The 21,584-nt window shown below is 44.1% G+C and overlaps 1 protein-coding gene and 1 pseudogene across 1 annotated transcript in view; both read right to left on the bottom strand.

Annotated features, from left to right (window-relative positions):
• The window catches only part of LOC103752279 (filamin-B), a gene marked incomplete at its 3' end in the record, with an annotated part of 30,462 nt that extends 19,705 nt beyond the window's left edge, over positions 1 to 10,757 (bottom strand). The window contains exons 1-3 of the mRNA XM_029557634.1: positions 10,493 to 10,757; positions 8,677 to 8,774; positions 5,722 to 5,869 (exon numbers count right to left, since the gene is read on the bottom strand). Of these exons, the coding sequence (XP_029413494.1) occupies positions 5,722 to 5,869; positions 8,677 to 8,774; positions 10,493 to 10,661 (415 nt within the window). The remainder of the gene's footprint in view (positions 1 to 5,721; positions 5,870 to 8,676; positions 8,775 to 10,492) is intronic.
• Positions 10,758 to 14,466: 3,709 nt separating this feature from the next.
• On the bottom strand, positions 14,467 to 15,022 carry LOC108490097 (annotated as a pseudogene).
• Between the last annotated feature and the right edge of the window lie 6,562 nt (positions 15,023 to 21,584).

Raw genomic sequence — 21,584 nt, 5'->3', positions numbered from 1 at the left:
TTTATTTTATGTGTGTGCATGTATTGCCTGCATGTAAGTAAGTGCACCCGTGTCGTGCAATGCCCACGGAGGATAGAAGAGGCTGTTGGATCCCCTGGAACTGGAGTTAGGGACAGTCAGCTGCCACGTGGGTGCTGGGATTCAAACCCGGGTCTTCTGCAAGAACAGTGTTCTTAACCACCGAGCCATCTCTCTAGCCCCAGAAATAATTTCAATTTAATTTTAGGTACACGAGTGTTTTGCCTCCATGTATGTAAGTGCACCTCCTGTGTGCCCATGGAGGCCAGGAGAGGGAGTCAGATGCCCTAGAACTGAACTTAGAGATGGCTGTTAGCTTCCATGCATGTGCTGGAAACTAAACAGAGGTCCTCTGCAAGAACAGCCAGTGCTCTTACCCACTGAGCCATCTCTCCAGTCCCTGCCTTTGTGTTTTTTATATACACTTAAAAGAGGAATGTTGCAGGGTATGGTGGTGCATGCCTTTAATCCCAGTAGTCGGAAGGCAGAAATAGGCAGATGAGATCAAGGCCAGCCTTGCCTATATAGCAAGTTACCCTGTCTCGAAATAAAGGAAAAAAAGGAGGTGGGAAATCTCTTCTACACCTGCAAAAAACTTGCTAGTTTTTCTGTTTGTTTCTATTGCACCCTGGGGCTCTCCTCATGTGTTAGGTAAGTGCTCTGTCCCTAGGCACACTGCTGGGATTTCAATAGCAACTGTGTTATTATGTCAGTTTGGGGAGAACCAATGTCTGCCACCTTGAATTTATTGAAAGCAATTTAAAATTTTTTTCTAATACTCCGAGGCTTTCAATACAGACCATCACATCGTCTGCAATGGGAGCAATTTTATTTCGACTTTTCAGCTGTATGTCTTTTCTTTTCTTTTATTTTCTTGCCTAAAGTCATCTTTGAAAGCGCCTGTGTTATGCTGAATACATTGGCATCAGCAGCCACTCTGTGGGGCTCCTGACACAGGACACAGCCAGCCTCTCACAAATAATGAAGACATCAGCTGTGGGCTCCTTGTGGTAGCTACTCTACATTAAATTGAAGAAGTTGGCCTGCTATTCCTCTTTTTTGAGGTCTTATCATGCAGGACTGTTGTCAGTAGCTTTTTCAGCATCGATACAATCATGAATTTTCCTGCACTAACCTGTTACTATAATTTGGCAGATTATGTTCACAGGTTTTCTAATAGTGAACCAGTCTTATACCTCTAGAGAAATTCCACTTGGTTACGATGTGGGATTCATTCTGCCCAACTGTATACACTAATGTTTCAAGGTGGACTTTCATGTCTACATTCCACTGGTCTCTGTTTTTCTGGTTTTACCTTTGGACTTGTGATTAGTTTCATAAAATGGGTTGATAAGTATTCTCATCTATTTTCTGAAAGAGCCTGTGAAATTGGCTTTAATTCTCTAAATGCTTGGCAGAATTCTCTAGTGAAACCATCTGGGTCTGGAGTTTTTAGGCACTTTATAATGTTATCATTTAATTCTCGTAAGGGTTGTAGGATCATCCAGGTTATCTTGAACTGTAGTAGTTTGTGTCTTTTGAGGAAAACCTACTGCAGTTAAGACACATTTGTGCTTCCATTCTAGATCCTGTCATGTTGACAATCATAGCTACTTAATCTCTGTCAGAGAACTCCAACACGTTCTCCCACTGCTGGCATCAACTGTCATTTTCATCATTTGGTTTGAGGTCTTCCTGGTTCACAGAACGACAAGGAATTTTTTAAATGAAACTTGGACAACTTGGATTTCATGTTATCAGACTCTGCATCTTAGGTCAACTTTCTGTCTTGGTTTTTTATGCTACCACTCCAGCAGCGGAGAGGAAGCGCACACCTTTTTTGCTGCCAACTGGGGAGGAAGTTCAGGATCCCATTCAGCTTCCATGGGTGCTTGAGGTGATAGGGGCTCTTCATTTCTAATGGGCTGGGGTGGGTACTTTAGCTCTCTACCCAGCAGCTGAAGAGGGGGCCCATTACCATTCCTTACGTGCCTTTCCCAACCTCACCATTGCCTTCACAACACGACTGTAGTCAAAATCTTAGCTCATATTTACTTTTGCCGATGTATGGGAGGGCATACTTTTTTCTGTGGTGGTGTTCGGCTGGCACAGAGGACTTATTGTTAAAAGTATTGTGCCTTGGGGTGGTAGGGGTATGGCTCAATGGCAGAGTGCTTGTTTAACTTTCATGAGGATAGCCCAAGTATGACCACACACAGAAACAGTGTTCTGCCTTGCTGGGCTGCCCTTCCTGGTCTTTTGGTTACAGACAGCACCCACCTTTCATTGATTTTTTTTTTGTTGGAACTTCATGCCTATTGCTGTTATCTAGGCTGTCATTTTCATCTTCAGTCTCAAGTCTAATATATACAAGACAAAAGAACGTTAGCCAGACATGGTGGTACATATTGTAATCCCCCAAGTTTGAAGCCAGGCTAGGCTACAAAGTGAGACCTTGCTTAAAAAAAAATTTAATAGAGGTACACACACACACACACACACACACACACACACACACACGCATCCACAATTTAAAATAAAATACCTTAGACTTTGAAGGAAGAAAAGTGATTTGCAATTGGAAAATGGGCTTTCAGTTTTTATTTTCTACATTGTTCTTTTGCTTACATAATGATCAGGTCACTTAACAACTAGATTTAAAAATGGACTTATAATATTGACAAGTACTCACTCCATTTGACTCTAGCAAGCAGTCTGAGAAACAACTTATTCTGCAGCTTGTTGAAGGCTTGCTTATGCTAGTGTCCCTTGGTTAGCCAGGGTTGTTTAGGAGGCTGAACCGCATCCCCATACGCCATAAACTCCTGCAGAGCTATGCTCACTCTGTGGAGAGACAACTGGTCCCTTTGACTACTCAGACTGAGGTTACTACTCTGTAGTACGTGCTTCATACAGAACGTAGGTGTAGGAAAAGGTTTCTGCTCAGCTAACGAATGGATGTTTTCAATAGCGCTAACCATGTAAGAGAGCCAGACAAAGATCTCAAGCCCTCTCTCCTCTCATCCAACTCACACCAGGCAACTCAGGGCTCAATAGATGAATCTGCAAGTGCTAGCTGGCTCAAACAGGAATCTAGTCAACATCCAGAAAGTCAAAGCAAGTCTTTGAGCCCTTTTAGAAACTACATGGAACATTCACTACTCCCAGCTGGGAAACAAAGTAATGCATCTTTGTAGGAGACACACAGCAACCTCCTGGCTTTAATCTCCTAAGGATAATGTCTCACAGTCCCACCCACACAGCCTCATGCTGTGGCCCTGTCACCTAAGCTGTCTGTTGTCTTCCTATTTTAAAAGGTGAAAGGAAGTTAAGCACAGACTCACTGTATGACCAAGCAATTCCATGTCTAGGTATATGCCCAATGATCCTGTACCTGTATGTTCTTAGCAGCAATATTTACAATGACTACAAAGCCAAACAGCCCAAATGTCTATCGGCAAATGAAGGGATAAACCAAACACAGCACACATGATAGCCATTATTCACCCATAAAAAGGCATGAAATTGTGATATATGCTATAATGTAATGAATCCTGAAAACACATGCTAAAGTGAGGTGAGCCCACATAGCACAGGATTCCATTTCTATGAGGTACCTACACAAAGTCAGAGCTAGGAGGCAGAACAGAGGTTACCAGAACCCTGGGGAAGAGGAGAATAGAGAGCCTGTTTAATGAGCATGGAGTTTTACTTTGGAAAGCTAAAGAAAATGTTCTGGACACAGACAGTGATGGCGACATGCTTCATGCCCCAGAACTTCATACTTAAAATGGTGAACTCATCACAATGAAAAAAATGTGAAAAACACAACTATGAGACGAAAATGGTTTGTTTCTTCCTAGAGTGTACAACATCTACAAAGAAGGAAACGGCACGCAATGATCGGCCACATTCCTGAACTAGAGCGTGTAGTCATTTTCTGGAATACAGTACCATGAAAGGAAACCGTCTCACATTAACGATGAAACCAGACAGCCAGTGATAAAGTAATTACGAGCACACTTTTTATAAAGCTTTGTTTAAATTCAACCCAATTGGTCAATCTGTTCACATGAGATTTATAGGTATTTGTATTCTTTATGCCATTAAGAAAACAATTATCTTTAAACTTGAAGATTCCTTGTATCAGTCACCACCTTTGGTTCTGGTTCAGAGAAAACAAATTTGGACATATCAACCTTTGAGTACTGACAATATGGAGAGGGCTTCCAGCAAAGTGTCTGGTCTTCACTGATACAAGTGATTGGACATAGCAAGTGGATATTGTCTAAAATATGTCCCCAAGGTCTGGAGAGATGGCTCAGCAGTTAAAAGCACTTGCTGCTCTTGCAGAGGACCTAGATTTGGGTCCCAGCACCCATATGGCGGCTAACACAGCTGTCCATTAACTCCAGTTCTGGGGGATCAGATGCCCTCTTCTGGTAAAAATACTCATGCACATAAAACATTTTTAAGTGCTCTGGAAGACAAATGATACAGAGTCTAGTAGTGTGTACAGGTGTTACTTCAATTTTAGTTAAGAAAATTAAGAAATAAAATTCACTTGTCTTCCTCATAGAGAAGAAAGCCACATCTCACTGTGCCAGGCTCTACCAGAAGTCAAACTGTGCACTCATGTAACTGGCTTTTGGTTTTGATGGCTTTTTTTTGTTGTTGCTTGTTTCTTTTGAGACAGGGTCTTGCTATATAGTTCAGGATAGACTTAAACTCAAGATCCTCCTGCTTTAGCTTCCCAAGCACTGGGAGTGCAGGCAGGCAACACCACACCCAGCTGTGGCTGTTCTTTCAAAGCTCCCATGCTTTATACCAGCTGCTGACAATAGCACCAGACGCCTTGAAAGGCTCTGACCTGCCGCCAGGTGCTGAGCAGCACAATGAGTGCCATAAACAGGATGTCTCAGCAAGGAAGTGTCTGCCAGGGATCAACAACAGCTCCCATCCATCTGGAAACCTAAGGCAGATTTTGCCTAACCAGAGAAATGAATCAGCAGCCAAAAGGCTGAGGCTCTCACCCTACCCCCATCCAGGACTAGGTGACTTAAGGCAAGACACATTCTAAGCCACTGTGGCCCGGGCTCTGATACTTCTGAGAAATGAGGGCATGGGTCTGTCCTTAGTTCCAGGGCTACTGCAGGAAATTCACAAAGCAGCACACTCACCACTCTCTAGTAAATGAAAGCAGAAACTGTTTCTTAAAGCTTCAGAGTCACAAGACAGATGATTACAAACAAACAGAATTTCAGGTTAACAAACAGAAAAACATGTGACAAAGATGGCCTGGGGGATCCCTCATTCCTTTCGAGTGTATATTTGTGTGTGTGCCTGTGCACGGTGGCTAGTCAGTGTAGTCTTCTTCAGTCACTGTCCGCCTTATTCGAGACAGTGTCTCACTAAAACTGAAGCTCACTGATTCAGAGAGACTGGCAGGCCAGCAAGCCCTAGAGATCCTCCCATCTCTGCCCACCCAGTGCTGGGATTATAAGGCTGCAATGGAAAACCTGGTTATTTACATGGGTGCTGGGGAATATGAACTCGGGTCCCCATACTCACACAGCAAGCACTTTATGAATTGAGCCACTCCCTCACTCCCGCCCAGGCCCCTCCAGTCTTGAACCTCTGAGATCATTCCTCCTGAAGCCAACCCCAGAAACAAGCCTCAGATTCAGTAAGACTAGCACTTACCTCTGCCATAGGCCCTGGCTTTCTTTGGGTTGAGTTTGGGTTTAAGAGGAGCACCTGGCTTGAGCTTGGCTTTGGGGAATTGGGACAGGTAAGTCATCACGGAGTGCTCATCTACATCAGGGTGAATAATTTCCTCAGGAGTGATGACCTAAATAATGAAGAATATGGTGGGTGAATGGTGACCTGTCACTTTGCAACCACTGAAGTTTATGCAAATCTCTCTTAAACCAAATGAGTAAGACATTCAGTCAGCTTCTCATTTAAGAGAAATTATATTAAGTCACAACAACGAGATCAGTGTTCTGAATACAAATGTGTCACCGACACCTTTGGAAGCTGTGAGACTCTCTCCAGAGAATTCTGCATGTGATTTCTAGATTAATACCACCCCCTCCAAAAGACTCCATTCACTCCCCGGGTCATATATTCTAGAAAGGAAAAAGGAAGGAGGTACAGCAGGTCAGGAGGGAGAGGAAGCAAGCACATACAATATTATAAAATTTTTAAATATTTTATCTGTTATTTTTATTTTATGCATGAGTGTATGCCTGCATGTGTATAAGTGCACTGGTGTCAGTGCAATGCCTGAGGAGGTCAGAAGACACTATCTGGATGCCCTGCAACTGGAGTTACGGATGGCTGTTACTCAAGCACAGGTCCTCTGCAAGAGCAGCTGGTGCTCTTAACCGCTGAGCCATCTCTCCAGCCCAAAGGAAATATTTTTAAAAGCACGTGAATAGACCTCTTTTGCTCATCTATCTTGTATCGGCATCTAATTAACTCTACTCATAAAAACAAAATCAACTAAGAACCATGGTATACACCTGTAATCCCAGCATTTGGGAAGTTTGAGCAGGAGCTCAGCAAGTTTGAAGTTGGCCTGAGCTCCACAGTAAGGTCCTGTCTCAAAAACTAAACCAACCAACCCAATAGGGAACAACACAAACACGTTAGATATTTAGTGTCAATATATTAGGAGCCTTTACAAAATGCAGAGGAAGGCATTTTGCCTGACACTCAGCTTAGGAGCAAGGTTAGATCCAGGCTGGACAGGTGACCTTCCTAAAGTTATACCTGACACAGCCCCAAGAGCATGCAAAGCCTTCCCTGTTCCCAAGATGATGCACAGTGATGTGCCACACCTCCTGAGAATAGGAGGCTCTACTTCATGAGGCATGTTCATCAAATGCAATGAGCAGATGATAAAAAGCGCCAGAAACATTGTGATGATTAGTCTTCGGGAATAAAATAGCTACTGAGGTTTGAACCACTGTCTATAACATAGTCTGCTAAAAGCAGGATTTGCATTGATTTGGCATTTCTTCCCAGCGACTCCTGTGACAATTTTACAGAACCAATATCCTCTGACTATCCAAAAGTGATGGGCTGAATGTGGTGGCACACGCCTTTAATCTCAGCACTCAAAAGGCAGAGGAAGGTGGATTTGAGTCTGAGGCCAGCCTGGTCTACATAGAGAGTTCCAGGCCAGCCAGGGGTACATAGCAAGACCCTGTCTCAAAAAACAAAACCAAAAACTCAGAGTAACACCAACAACAAAAGTGATGTTTCAGGTTAAAAGGCAGAGGCACATACCATGCTACTGCTTGAGAGTGAATGATCCAAGAACAGTCATAGAGCAGAGACATAACTCCAAAACTAAACCCAAGAAACAGGCATGCTTTCCTACTTCCCAGGAAATCCTAAGGAATGCACTGAACTCAGCTCTGAACACCAGCTCACCTTTAACAGAGCCTACAGTAAGACCCTTAGTCCTACAGATCCCACAGGACAGATGATCTACAACACCCCTTTGACCATGGCTTTAACCTCAGGATTCATGGTGCTGTTGGGGGGGGGTTAGAATGAAAACACTGGTTTTCCACCTTGCCAGGAAACCCAGGTTTCAGTTAAGCAATGGCTACTGTAGATGTTATTGTTGACGATTATCCAAAGTTCAAGTCTTCTTGTTATTCCTGTGATAGGGTTATAGGTAATACAAATTCTTCCACAATTTCCATTAACGGGGGTTATTCTTATTTTTAAAAACAGTTCAAAGTCCTATGATTTTCTCTAAAATACTGGATTAAAATCACCTTTGTTTTATATAGATGAATTTTTTGGGGTCTTGAGACAGAGTCTCCCTGTAGCCACAGCTGGCCTGGATTCACTATAGAGACCAGGCTGGCCTCGAGAACTCACAGAGATCCGCCTGCCTCTGTTTCTGGAGTGCTGGGATTAAAGGTGTGCGCCACCATGCCTGGCTTGTATAGATTTTTTTTAAAAGAGGGTAAAATACTGGCAATTATTTATGACTCAACCTGAGAGTTAAGAACCATGCTTGCTGACTGGGCTTTAAAGATAACCTTCAAAATATTTGGAACTGAAATAGAAAGTTTGTGGTGGCACACACCTGTAATCCTAGCACTCCAGAGGCTGAGGCAGGAGAATGAGGAGGTCAAGGCCAGGCTGGGCTACCTAGTAGTAAGAGAAGACAGGAGAGAAGAGGAGGGAGGAGAGAAAGGGGGGAAGGGAGGGATAGGGAGGAGTATGGCAAGGAGGGAGGTGGAGAGGGAGGGAGGGAAGGAGAGGGGAGGGAGGGGGAGTGGCAAAGAGGGAAAAAGGGAAGGGAGGGACGGGGAGGGGTGTGGTGAGGAGGAAGAAGAAAGGAGGGAAGAGGAGAGAAAGGGAGGGACAGAGAGGAGTGTAGTAAGGAGGGAAGAGGAAGAGAGGGAGGGATGGGGAGGGACTATATAAGCTCCTAAATCCATGAGAACCCATCATTATGTATCAACTGAGGGAGGTGGAGAGTACCAAGGGCAATGCTCTTTAAAGGCTAAATGCCAAGAAGGTCAGACTATGGCCTAACCCAGAAAGGCATCCGGTCTGCCGACTATAAACCAGTGGGTGAGAGCAGGTCTCATGGGACATGGCATGTGTATGTGTGTATATATATACCTGTGGGACACCCAGCCAGTCATCGGCCTGCTGCATGGCTTCTCGGGCATTATCCACAGGCTTTCGTGGGTCCCAGGATTCCCAATCTGGGCATAGACCTGTTTATAACACACAAAAGAAATTTTTAACATTAGTGAATGAGAGATTGAAAGACTCCATGTGCTGAAAACTAACCCATTTGGTCTTTTAACTCAGAGAACAAGTTCTGTCAAAAGCTCAACTAACCATATATTTGATATGCAAAAATTCGGACAGGAGTATGGCAAACTATTCCACATTAGCAAAGACTGCTACCTTCTGGCATTAAAACAGGGATCAACCATTCCTTGGAGAGCTACTAAAACAAACAAGGTCTATATGACCATTTGGGCCTGGTGCCTTTTTTCAGAAAAGCTTTTTTTTTAATCCTAAGCCTGGATATATCTAAAAAGATTAAGCTAGCATTCCATGTCTTTAAAAATTGCACTTCTTCAAAGGCACAATCCAAGAATCATTTTAAAGCCCTTTGTAAGTACAAGTAGTATAGGATGGAAGTAAAATCCCCCGATTTAATGATGGAAAAATTAAAGACCATAAATTGTGTCTTTAAGAAGAAATAAGAAGAGGGCACTAGGTAGGAATTGAACCAATGCTATTTATTTTTTTAAACTGAATTTTAAATTACATTTATTTATTTACTTATTTATTTATGTATGTGTGTGTGAGTGTACCTGAGAACCCATCATTATGTATTAACTGAGGGTGGTGGAGAGTGCCAAGGGCAATGCTCTTTAAAGGCTGAATGCCAAGAAGGTACATGTGAGCATGCATGTACCGTGGCATGGGTGTGGCAGTGAAGGGACAACTTGCAGGAGTCTATTTTCTCTTTCCACCATGTGGGTCCCAGGGATTGAGCTCAGGCGATCAGGCTTGGCAGCATACCTTTACCGACTGTGCCATCTCACCGGCTCTAATGCTATACTTTGACGTCTTCCAAGGTAATGTCAATTTACAGGCTCTCCAGGAAGAAAGAAGCCTTGAAGCAGCCCTTCTTTTCCACCTGAGTAATATTAGCTAGCTCTGCTTTGAGCATAGTGAGAATTACTACCTAATACTAATGTCCCCATCTCATATATAATACTCACTAGATGGAAAATATAATTACAGTAAGTGGGTTTTTCAATAAAAATTAATTTGGGGGGGGCATATAGACAGTGGCTCTAGTTTTTCTATTGAATACGTGCTTGCAAACTCTACCCATCAATCTAAGCCTTCTCGTGAGGGTAATTACATATTGGTGTCCACTGGACTACTCAGGAAAAGCTCATCTAGGGTGGAAAAGGCTCCAACTGGATCCTGACCAAGTGCTATTCCACAGCAACACAGAAAGAAAAGGGCAGAGAAGGCCATATATAGTCAAGCTAGTAGTTAATAAAAGGTCATTTCCACTCAATTGAAGGTTTTAGATTCTCATGCCAAGCCACTGGAGAGGGCCACATGCCTCTGCTGAAACCAACAGGAAACTAGGCACCGTGTGGGAAGACAGAGGACTGGCGTATAGATGCTTACCCCAAAGCCTGCTCCAAGCTCAGGCACCAAGGCGTCATTGGGGATTAGGATAACCTGGCCGGATTCAACGGTCACACATGTATGTGTGTATGCCTAGCCTTCAAAAGGGTATACAGAACCATTTTAAATTCCATTATTCATCCTAAAATGGATTAAAACCAGGGAGTACAGACCAGTCACGGCCAAGTGAACTTTCTCACTGAAATCCAGGTGTGAGGCTTGTACACTCCCAGTTGGGGAGGTGGTTTAGGCGACTGCAGATGCTTACCTGGAGCACAGCTGTCGACCAGGGCACCCAGGGCTTTGCCATCTTGCCAGTTCTGGTTAAAGTTGGTGATGGGCAGGTACGGGATCTTGTTCTGAATCCATCCCAGTAGCCTCTGCTTCGGAGTCTGCTTCTTGGCATCATCATCCCCTTCGTCTTCCCATACAGGCATGGAGATGGAGTAGTGAAGGATCAAAGTCCACACCAGGCCCAAGATGAGCTTCAGGTTTCCATCCACAATGGCTTTACTGTCTGGGAAGATGCGACACCGGCTCCGTCATTATTCTGGGTTTACACAAGACAAATGTGAGCTCTAAAGAAGAGTGGAATCCTCATCCGCAGGGGACTGAACTGAGCTACTTCAGAGTGAAAGGATGCAATGTAGATTTGCTCAGAATGCTGGAGGACCAGAACAGACGGCTACAACAACGTTCCAAAGTGCTATTACCTGTTGCCTTGGCTCGTGGGAATGCATTTTATTACTGTCCCTACTTTTCTCCATGTTTAAAACTTTCCATAATAATAATAATAATAATAGGCTTCTTAAAATTTAAAGAACTTGAGATTTGAAACATGGTGGGTGACACAGACCAGCGACAAACTAATACCATAGAGAGCCCTTGGATCTCATCAGGTTGAGTCTGGAGGATCAAACACACACACACACACACACACACACACACACACAAAAGAAAACAAACAAACAAACAAACAAGAGAACACGTGGAGGAAGGTAGCATGCGTAGGGCTAGCACTGAACACAATACTGGGAGATGGAGAAGAAACGGACTACGATAAAAATTGGAGACACATAAATTAACGGAATGGAATACCCCAATGTTCTTTGTCCAGAAGGATATTTTTCTAGTTGCCACTTCATTGAGGGTTGGCTGGAACTTGGAGTAGACAAAAGTATAGACATTCAAAGAGATAAGCCTGCATCTGTAACTTGTCCTCTGATCTTTAAGCATGTGCACCTACATATACACACACGCATTCCCCCCCAAAACACAAATAAGTAATTGTAAAAATATATTTAAAAAGAAAGGATCTAGGCTTTTTCCATTTTGAAATGTGTCCATTTGTAAGCAATCCGTAACCTCTTAAGCTAATTGGCATTTTTATTTTTCTCCAACCCTTCAGTAAATATAATCACTATGGTGTTCTTTTTCAGGAGTTGGTCTGTCTCAGTATTTATAGTTAGTTTCTGATTGCTTTTCTTTACATTAAAATTGATGTTGCCTTTCTTAAAGAAAGTAGTTCAGAAATATAGACAATAAAAGAGGAGTCTACGTCCCCAAAATAACAATCACCTAACCTGGTGCTGTACAGTCCTTTAGACTGTCTGGCATGTCTTAAAACTACTGCCTCGTTTGCTGTCCTGGTTTTATATTATTCTACACAAGCAACTGTAAAGCTATTTTTCCAATACTAATTATGTCCTAGTCATCTCTTCTCTATAAAAACTTGTTTCTGTTTACATTCCTATCTACAGGTTTAAGGGCCAGCTTCCCTTTAATCCTACTAATGTTGAGCTATCAATCTGTCCTTTGCTGTTCTACAAGTCGCTCATTCAGAAGATAGTTAGGCTATGGCAATTAGACAAAGTCTCTGTTGCCAGGAGGGTGGTGACAAGCCAAGTCAGGGCTCCTTTCTCATCCCACCCTGGCTTAACAGAGCTTACCATTGCCCTGGCCAGTCCTGCCAGCTCTGCTCTCATTTTCATTCCTCTAAGACAATTTCTTGCAATGTAGCTTGAGCTAGCTTTGAACTTGGGATCTTCCTGTCACTGCCTGCTGGGATTATGGGCATGCACTACCATGCCTGGCTCTCTGTCCTTCTACCTTCCACCTGCACCCACCAAAATTCGAGCACTATCTTTCCCGCCTCACTAAACGCCATCCATTTTCTCTCCAAACATTACCCTTTTTCTACTGGGACCCCAAGCTGAGAAACATCAGAACTCTCCTGGGCTTCCCCTTTAAGGCTCTGGTACAGTTTGCAGTGTGTCGTGTCTTCCTATTAAATCTCTTGGCAAATCTTCCTCTGAACTTTGCCAAAAACAAACAGCTCCTTCTCTCCACTCCTGGCACCTCTGAGAGCTATGAAGCTCAATTTCTGTTCCCATAGCCCCAGTGCCACCTTTCTTGTCAGGCGCCTTTGTTCTTCCAAACTCACTGATGGTCCCCACTGTCCAGTCAAAATCCTTAAACACACAGAACCTATACAAGCTCCTACGAGCCAGCCTGATCCAAGATGACAGCTTGTTCTGCATCCCAGGATTGCTTCTGAGCTCCCTTGTAGTATAGTAGGGCCTTTCATCCTACCTTCCTATGGGATGCACCTGGGCACATCCCAAGGCTGGTGGTATTACACTCCCACCAGCATGCATGCTAGACTCCTTTCCCTTGATATCAGGACCATCTGCCAAATTCTCTGCTTCCCAACTTCATGCTAGAACTGAGGGGAGTAGTAATTGAGCCTTCTTCACCCTGTAGTTGTTCCAACAACTGCACCCAACATTAGTTAATACACACCAAATTGCCTATGTGTCTAGTATGTCTAGTCAGGATAGTGGTGACCCAACACAATCGAGACATCAATGTCTTGTACCATGAGGACTAAAGTCTCCTTCTACCACAGGTCTAAGTCTATAAAACTCAAACTTCCCAAGCCATGTTATATGCTTTTCAAACCCAAACCAGCATGCCTGACGAACACGTTTAAGGCACAGGGTTCGATCTCTAGCACTGCAAGAAAAAAAGGCAAATAAACTGGGTGTAATGGCACATTTCTGAAATCCCAGCACTTAAGAGGCTGCAGGAGGATCATCCCAAGAGCCCAAACTAGCCTGGACTACATAGCAATACACAAACACACAAATAGAGAAATAAAAACAAAAAACCTTACAGACTTAACATACAACTCAAAACCTGAAAACAGCTGGTTCTATTTTTAGCCAGTTTACACATGTTGCTATAAAGGAGTGAGCAAGCCTTTTTGAGAGTCTTTTTCAAAAAGGTTTTGGGGAAATACGACCTGGTTAAAGTCTGAGCCAAACTTATGAAATATATAAGGCCCTGGACTTCTGTTTCCAATGAATTCAAGGTGGGTGTCCTAACAGGAAAGCCCCTTTTACAGCCTCCCTGGGATAAATGATACCTCCATTCTGCTGTTCTAAGAAGCTGGGGGGGGGGGGAAGCACAGGCTTCATTCCAGAAGTGATTTTGACAGGTGAAGGTTCAAATGTTTAACTGAGCTCTTGGAACAATAAAAAGATGGGAGACTTGCCCAAAAGGCCTCCCCAGTTCCCATCCACAGGAAACAGAAGACTCCCTAGGCCTTGGAAAAGGAAACCCTACAGAGTGTCCCAGAGTCTGACCATCACTGTAGACTACAACATTCTTAGACCTGGTGTGCTGCACAGTGTTGATGCTGATGGTAACAGGCAGAGGCAGAAAGTTAAAAGGAAAAGGCTCAAGCAGCCAGACAAGCTGCACAGTAAGAGCTGCTTGAGGGCCTCTTTTAGGAATAAAACAAACCGACGCCCAGCTTGCCTGCCCAACCGCCTAGACTCAGCTTGGATTTCTGTGGGCTGGAACCTGGCCATGGCCTTCTCCTCCCCAAAGCTAACCAATCCCAATTCCCACATAACTACCCTGGCTCTTGACAGCACTGACCCTCAAGCCACACACACTTTCTCAAACTACCTACAATTACCTAGTTGCTTTTAAATGAAGGCACTGCCCCTTTTTTTTTTTTTTTTATGGCTAGAAAGTTAATTTAAACTACTGCCAATTTTAGGATGGAATATCTTTTACATCAACTTCTGTGTATCAGCTCTTTAGTTAAGGAACGTTTGTATGTTTGTATGTGGAATAGTGGCAATTATGGGGTGAGTTCCAGCTATTTTTAGCACTTTCCAGAACCACCTTTGAAATGCTTCCATTACTTTTATCTGCATTTATTTTATGCTCAATTTATTCTCATGCCATAAGTTTTTGTTTCTTCAGTTTCTTCTGGGATTTCTTTTTCTTTTGTGCAACTTCCTCTTCAGGCTTAGGAACAATTTGTTCCTTTTCAGTGAGGATCATTTCGATATGGCAGGGGGAGCTCATGTATGGTTAATGTGACCATGAGATCTGTAAGTTCTGTGGTGCATCTTGGGCGATCTGTTCACCTGGACATGCTCAATGACCAGAGAGTCTACATCTAAACCCTTAAGTTCAGCATTACTTTCTGCATTTCTAAGCATGTGCAGACAAAATTCAGCACCCTTTTTGGGCCACCAACCTGTGTCCAGCCCCACTGTTTGGCCTGGGCACACCTACCAATTCCACTGTTACAACGCCGGAATGGCACACACTGCTTCTTTAAAGTGACATCTTTCAGATACTTGGTGGCTTTTCAGATATGCATACCCTTGATGGCCTAGGCAGTTTCACATGTGTTCTTAAAGTGACCATGAAGGTTGGAACCTCTTGATTTGCATGATTTTGTAGGGTTTTCTAGGTCAAGAGAGGAAAGAACCATTTTCACAGGTCACTTCGGTGGCTTACTTAAAACAATATTTTATTTATTATTTATTTTACTTTATATGTATGAGTGCATTGTCTGCATATATGCCTGAGGAGGTCAGAAGAGTGTGTTGTGAATTCCCTGGAACTGGCATGATGATGGTTGTTAGCCAGCATGTGGGTTCTGGGAACCAAATGAGTGTCCTCTGCAAGAGCGGTCAGTGCTCTTAACTGCTAAGTCATCTCTGCAGCCCCTGATATGCCCCCTTGAAGGACTACTTCTCCAGAGTTGGAGGTAGTGGCCTTTCTCCACTCTCACCTTCAAGAGCCAGATCCACACAACTGTGTCTACCATATCCAGCACTGTACCATCAATGGAGTTCCCAAAACCAACTGAGGCACCTTCTCATTTGCTGCCAGTGATTGAGAAGGGTATCGGGGGGTAGTAAACCACAAGAAATAGGAACAGGTTATCCTTTGGTCACAATGTAGCTGGCGGCAGAGCCTTAAACAGCCCACAAGTGACTCTAGGAATCAAGTCAGTGTGTATGCTAAGGACACCCACCAGGGCTACACTCTGTAATATGACAGAACAGAATGCCATGTGCTGTGCTCCCTGCCCACTCAGTAATGTTATCTGCTGGGGGCAATGTGGCAGGGCAGTAACCAGAGCAGGCTGTGGCACTTCTCAAAAGGTACAACTGGCTAATAAATACACGATGCTCCACATGCTTAGCCATTAGGGAAATGCAAATTAAAACTACACTGAAATTCTCTATCATCCCTGTCAGGAAAAACAAGGGGCTAAGGAGATGGGGAGAGGAGGCAGGAATCCTTATAGACTGCTGGTGGCAATGTAGACTAGGGCACTGTGGAAATGAGTGTAGAGGTTCTGCAGAAAATAAAAATCAGCTACCATTTGATATAACATTGAGAAATCTACTCAAAGGAAACTGCCAGCAGGACAGAGGTACCTGTCCATCCATCCAGGCTTTCTGTGGCATGCTCACAACAGCCAAGTTGCAGAATCAGTCTAGATATTCACCAGTAGACACATGGATAAAGAAAACATTGAAGGAAAATCAGCCTAACATGGCTGAAGGAACTGACCATCTGTCTACCGAGCCCCCACTCTACATCGTCAGAATACATGGCCCCTAGCAAAGGACATTGGGTTTCTTATCAGCCTTCTTATACATCTGGTTCCTTACCAAATCCCCTTTCACAACTCCCCACCAGTTCTTCCCTGATCCCAGGGGAAGAGCATGACACCACTCAAGAATGCATGCCCGGCCTTCTGGGATTCCTGGGAAGACAGGGCCCCTTCTCTGGGGCCACCTATAAGTTTTAGATCTTCTCCAACCCCATGTCCCCAACCTCCATACCCTCGGGAAAGTTGTGTGCACCACGTAGCTAATAAAACTATCTGTATCTGTTAAAGGTCAGATTCCATTGCTACTTCCTTATGACATTGCCTTCTCACCCCGAATTCTAACAAGTATTACATAAACATAAACACACACACACACACACACACACACACGCACACGCACACGCACCCAGCTATAAAGAACAAATTATGTCATTTGTAAGAAAAACTGATGTACCTGGAGATCATCATATTAAGCAAATAAGGCAGACCCAGAATGGCAAATATGTTTTCTCTCATGTACAGAACCTAAATTGTATACACAGATATGCACATATATATCACACAGAAAGTGATATACAGCTACAAAGAACAAATTAAAATTGTGTCATTTGTAAGAAAATTGATGGAATTGAAGATTGTCCTATTAACTGAAATTAGGCAAATTCAGAGAGACAACTGTGTTTTCTCTTATGCATGGAAACTAGATTGCATACACATATATGCACACTTACACATATATGCACACATCTGTGGACATGACATGGACACAAAAGGGAGACTAACTGAGATGAAGGTGACTAGTGTGGGGGGAGAGGAACAGGAGAAGGAAAAGGAAGGAATATGATCAAAGAACACAATATACTTGAACACAAACATAAAACTCATTGGTTTATACAAAGAATATATACTGATAAAAACTTTAAAATGACACAACAAAAAGAACAGGCTCCAGAACCACCAGTTCAACCAGATTTTCTCTTCAGACAATGCACCCTGCTCCGCAAGTCGTATTTCCCCTCACGTACCAAATAGCAATCTATATTCAACTTCAACTTCACAGGGTTGTGAGGAGTAACGTGAGAGAATGCTAAGAACTGAGCATGATGCCTGGCACACAGTAGGTGCTTAATAAATGTTACCTCTTTCTCCTCCTGTATTCATTCACCTAGTATTTGTCTGTTGTGCCAAATATTATTCTCTAGGGCCAGAAGTGTAATTCAAGTATCATTTGTAAGTAAGAGATAAAAGGAAGCACTCTGGATTTAGAGTGGAAATGTCCAGCTTGTCACTTCTCTGAGCCAAGTCATTCATCAGGAGAGTAATAGCCTCCAAGGCCTCTTTCTTCTCGCTCCACTGGGACATTGACCACCACACGACAGTGGACCTAGGGCATGTAGGGTTGAGGTCTCTATAGGGAAGAGGCCTCTGAGCTGAGCAGTAAGAGACCCATGTGGCCTGAGAGCCCCTTCCCTCACAGAAGTACCAAGAAAATATAGTTGAAGAAACTGAACTATAGATAGTTGATCAGACTCTGTAGAAAGAATGTGGTACTTAGAGTAGTCTTTCTGGGCCAGGTGCTCAGCCCTGCTTGGATGTCCTGGCTTCATGGTGTCTTAAGCTTACTTCCTATGGAGACTATCGCAGGCTGGCCGCAATCTCAGTGATTCACCTGCCTCTGGGATTAAAGGTGTGCATCACCACACTCCGCCTCAAGCTCGCTTGGTCTTCAGTCCATAATCTTTCTAGCCTGGAAGTCCCTTCCCATTCCTTCCCCTGGCCTGGCTAACACTAAAACAAGAATCTTACTGAGCATCCCTCAGAATTTATGCCTTCTGCCAGTGCACCTACCACAAATGTATCTAAATGATCATGGTAGCACATGGGCCTCCTCTGCCCAAAGGGCTAGTGTCACTGAGCCAGGAACCAGATCTGTTTTGCTCACCACTGCCCCACAGCTGAGCACACCTGGCTCTCTGGTGGACAGGCCACCATTCTCGGCTGGCTGTGCCTTCCCTTCTAGGCCCCCAGGAGAAGCAGGACTGCAAGTTATAGAGTGAATGCGACAAAGTAAACCAGGTGTGGTGCACATCTATATTCCCAGGTACTTGACAGATTTGGAAAAAAATTATATGTATCTTTTCCAGACAAAAATCTATAGAGTGTTCTGTAGCGTGTTCTTAGCTCCATCACCTGCTCTCTATATCACAGGTCCTTCACCTGGAAACTGGGAGGGTATGGGAGCACTGTCTGCTGGGAGCACTCAATGCTGTAGCAGCACCACCACTCAGTCATCCCCATAGTGAGTTTTCATTAAATGCTACTGTTATTGCTACATTCTCACCATTGTTGATTTCCATTAAGTTCTTATCAACTATTGGACTCAAAGGACACAGGTCAACAGTTCAAAGTAGAACCCTGCAAGCCTGCACTGAGCTTCCGGTTGGCCTTGGCTGCTGGTGAATCTACAGCAGCAGCTTCCTAGCCAGGACTGACTGCTCCAAAGTAGAACGGCATTACTTGGGCCAGGGTTCACCAGCATTGTGAGGCAGCCTTCATTTAGAGGTCAAAAACCCATGGATGAATTTGTAGTTTTCAGGTGTCCAAATACTAGGGCATCTGGAATTAAAAGGAAGCAGCTGAGCACTTTCTTTGGTTCCTTGGTCAAAATTTAGGATGAGGCTTATCCCCACTGAGTCTTGGTGAAGGAGGATCCACTTTGGTCAGCTGCCCAAGACCAGTGTGGTATTTCTGGGGTACTACAGCACTTACATTCACACTGGAAATGGCCTGTGCCAGGGGTCCCTGAACCAAATAAAGGGGCCCAGACTAGCTTCATTCCTCTACTCTTTCCAGGGCCTCAAACCAACAAAGTGCTACACAAGGCAGAGATGTATAACCAAGTCACCTGAGGCACTGATGGCAGAGTATCTGTGGCAAAGGACATTAAAATCCTCCTTCCCTTTTCTGTCTCAGGCATACGTCTTCCAGCTAGATGGTTCTTCCCATCCTCTTCTGACTAGTTGTCTGGACAATGGACAGTGGGCAGAAGTGAAACATGCCATCGCTGTAGCCCTGGGCAGTGGGCAAAGGGCAGATATCCCCCAGGAAATCTCCCTGGACATTCTTGCACACTAATCACCTTGCTGTGACCCACCTGAGGGGAGGCAAGGGAAAAACCTGGCTCCCAGAATCAGATGCCCCTAACTGACCTAAGACTGGGGAAAGAAGAAAAGCAGTTGGACCATATAATACGATGTTCTGGGTTTTGGACAACCTGGAGCCATGTGGGCCTATTTCAGCTGTTAAGAGAAAGTACAGACCACAATAAAATAATGGGGGGCCAGGAAACGGATTTCCGTTTCTCTTTCCTGCTTATGAACCCTCTCAGTGTTGCTAAGGACTTCTGAGTTCATTTTTATACCCCACTGGGTTTCAGCTAATGAAGACTATATTCAGAACGTCTCACGTTAGTAACTTTTCAAAAGATGGCTGAATTTCATTACTTTACCTGTTGCTGCAACAAAATACCTGACAAAAGCAACTTAAGGAAGGGCGGGCCTGCTTGGGCTCACAGTGTGAACGAGCCGTTCACCACAGGGAAGTTATGCCGGTACAAGTGTGAGGCAGTTAGTCATGTTGCATCTTCAGTCAGGAAACAGATAAAAGCTGTGCTCGGCTCACTTCCTCCTTCCTACTCAGTCCAGGATCCCAACTTAGAGCGGATCTTCCCAACTAAATATCCCAATCTATTCTAGAAACTTCCTCATAGACATGCCCAGCCCCCCCCCCCAGTGATTCTAAATCGCATCAGATTGGCAATCAAGATTACCCATCACAACGACCCCACAGACCCAGCAGACCCGGTATTGGTGCAGGAGATGAAAAGCCTTCGTGCTGTGTTGAAGACTACTCTGAGGCCACATGTGGATTCAGTAAGAAAGACTCCAACATGGAATCTGCAATGAACAAGCCCTGGGCCCTGGGGAGTGGAGGTTCAACAAAGATAACGGTGCTGATCTCCAGTAGGGGAGGGGGAACAGGCTGGATTTCACTGAAACACTCCTAATCTCTGATTTCAGATTTCTACTCCAAGCCCATGACACATTCCTCACACTTCCCTACTTGGCAGATTATTCCTTCTTTTCTCCTTCTCACTTGCCGAATAATTTTTGCTTAAAATAGAAATTGTTGGAACAAGCTATTACAGAAATACCTGATTTTTAGTTTAGCTTAAAGTTACATTTTCAACATTTGGTGGCTTAAAAAAAAAAACATCTTTTTAAAGTTTCTTTAAAATTTACTTGTAAGAATTACTTTATGTTCAACAACAAAGCCAACATTAGATTAAATGGTAAATATTAAACAGCCTAGAAGAATTTTTATTTATTTATTATTATTGGGAAGTCCTTAATTAGATTTAAGAACCAGATGTAGTTCAATCTATACTCCCAGAACCTCAGAGAGGCCAAAGCAGAAGGATCTCAAATTCCAGGCCAGTCTGGGGTACACAGTGAGTTCCAGGCCAGCCTGGCCTATGTAGTAAGACCCTGTCTCAAACACTCATAAAAGGTTAGGATGAGTATTACCTTGTTAGAAAGGTTAAAGAAAGAAGGAACAGGGCTGGAGATGGCTCATCTGTTAACACTGGCTGCTCTTGCAAAGATTCTGGGTTGGGTTCCTAGCACCCACATGTCAGCTAACAACTGTAACGCTAGTTCCAGGGGATCTGACACCCTCTGCTGGCCTCCTTGGGCATTGTACACACAGGTGTACTTATATATATGCAGGCAAAACACTCATACACATAGAAAGAAAGGAAGGAATAGAGGAAGGACATTCCAAAATAGTTCAAACTAAGCTTTCACCTCATATAGGTCCCTGCATAAACTCACTCTGTTGCCATCATACAGTTTCAGGGTGACTAACAGTACAGGGTCCCCAAAGATCCTGAGCATGATCATGAGCTAAAGGGCAGACTCCAGCCCCTCGGATATTGGGTTAAACCCCAGCAGCAAGGAGCCCGTGAGGCCTCACCTAGGCATGGCAGTCATCAGTTCCCAACTGACAGCCTCCAGTGACCACCACTCTGAGGAACACATCCAGCTGAAACGACAAACTGGCAGTGAATGGAGGTCCTTGGGATGCTTTGCCTCCATCTCCACTTTTCATGTACAGGGGCCACCCTCCTCCAAAATGCAGCTCAATTACCAGAGCCAGGCCTACCCCAGGCCTAGGCTGCCTGTGTGTGCAGCCCAAAGAGAAGCCCTGGAAGGCAGAAGGGCAGGAGAAACTGGCCTGGGAAGATTCCCAAGTGCCCCTTCTCTTGTTAACAACAGAAGTATGACAGAAGCACTCTTCCGGATTCTCCCCTGGCTCAGATCCTGTGCGAAGCCCCTTTTCTAACCTCACAAGGACCCTAAGAGAG

The sequence above is a fragment of the Nannospalax galili genome, unplaced genomic scaffold (assembly GCF_000622305.1).
Source record: "Nannospalax galili isolate Female #2095 unplaced genomic scaffold, S.galili_v1.0 scaffold11728, whole genome shotgun sequence".
NCBI classification, from domain to species: domain Eukaryota; kingdom Metazoa; phylum Chordata; class Mammalia; order Rodentia; family Spalacidae; genus Nannospalax; species Nannospalax galili.
The sequence above is the reverse complement of the archived record's forward strand: the minus strand, read 5'-3'. Positions and strand labels throughout refer to the sequence as shown.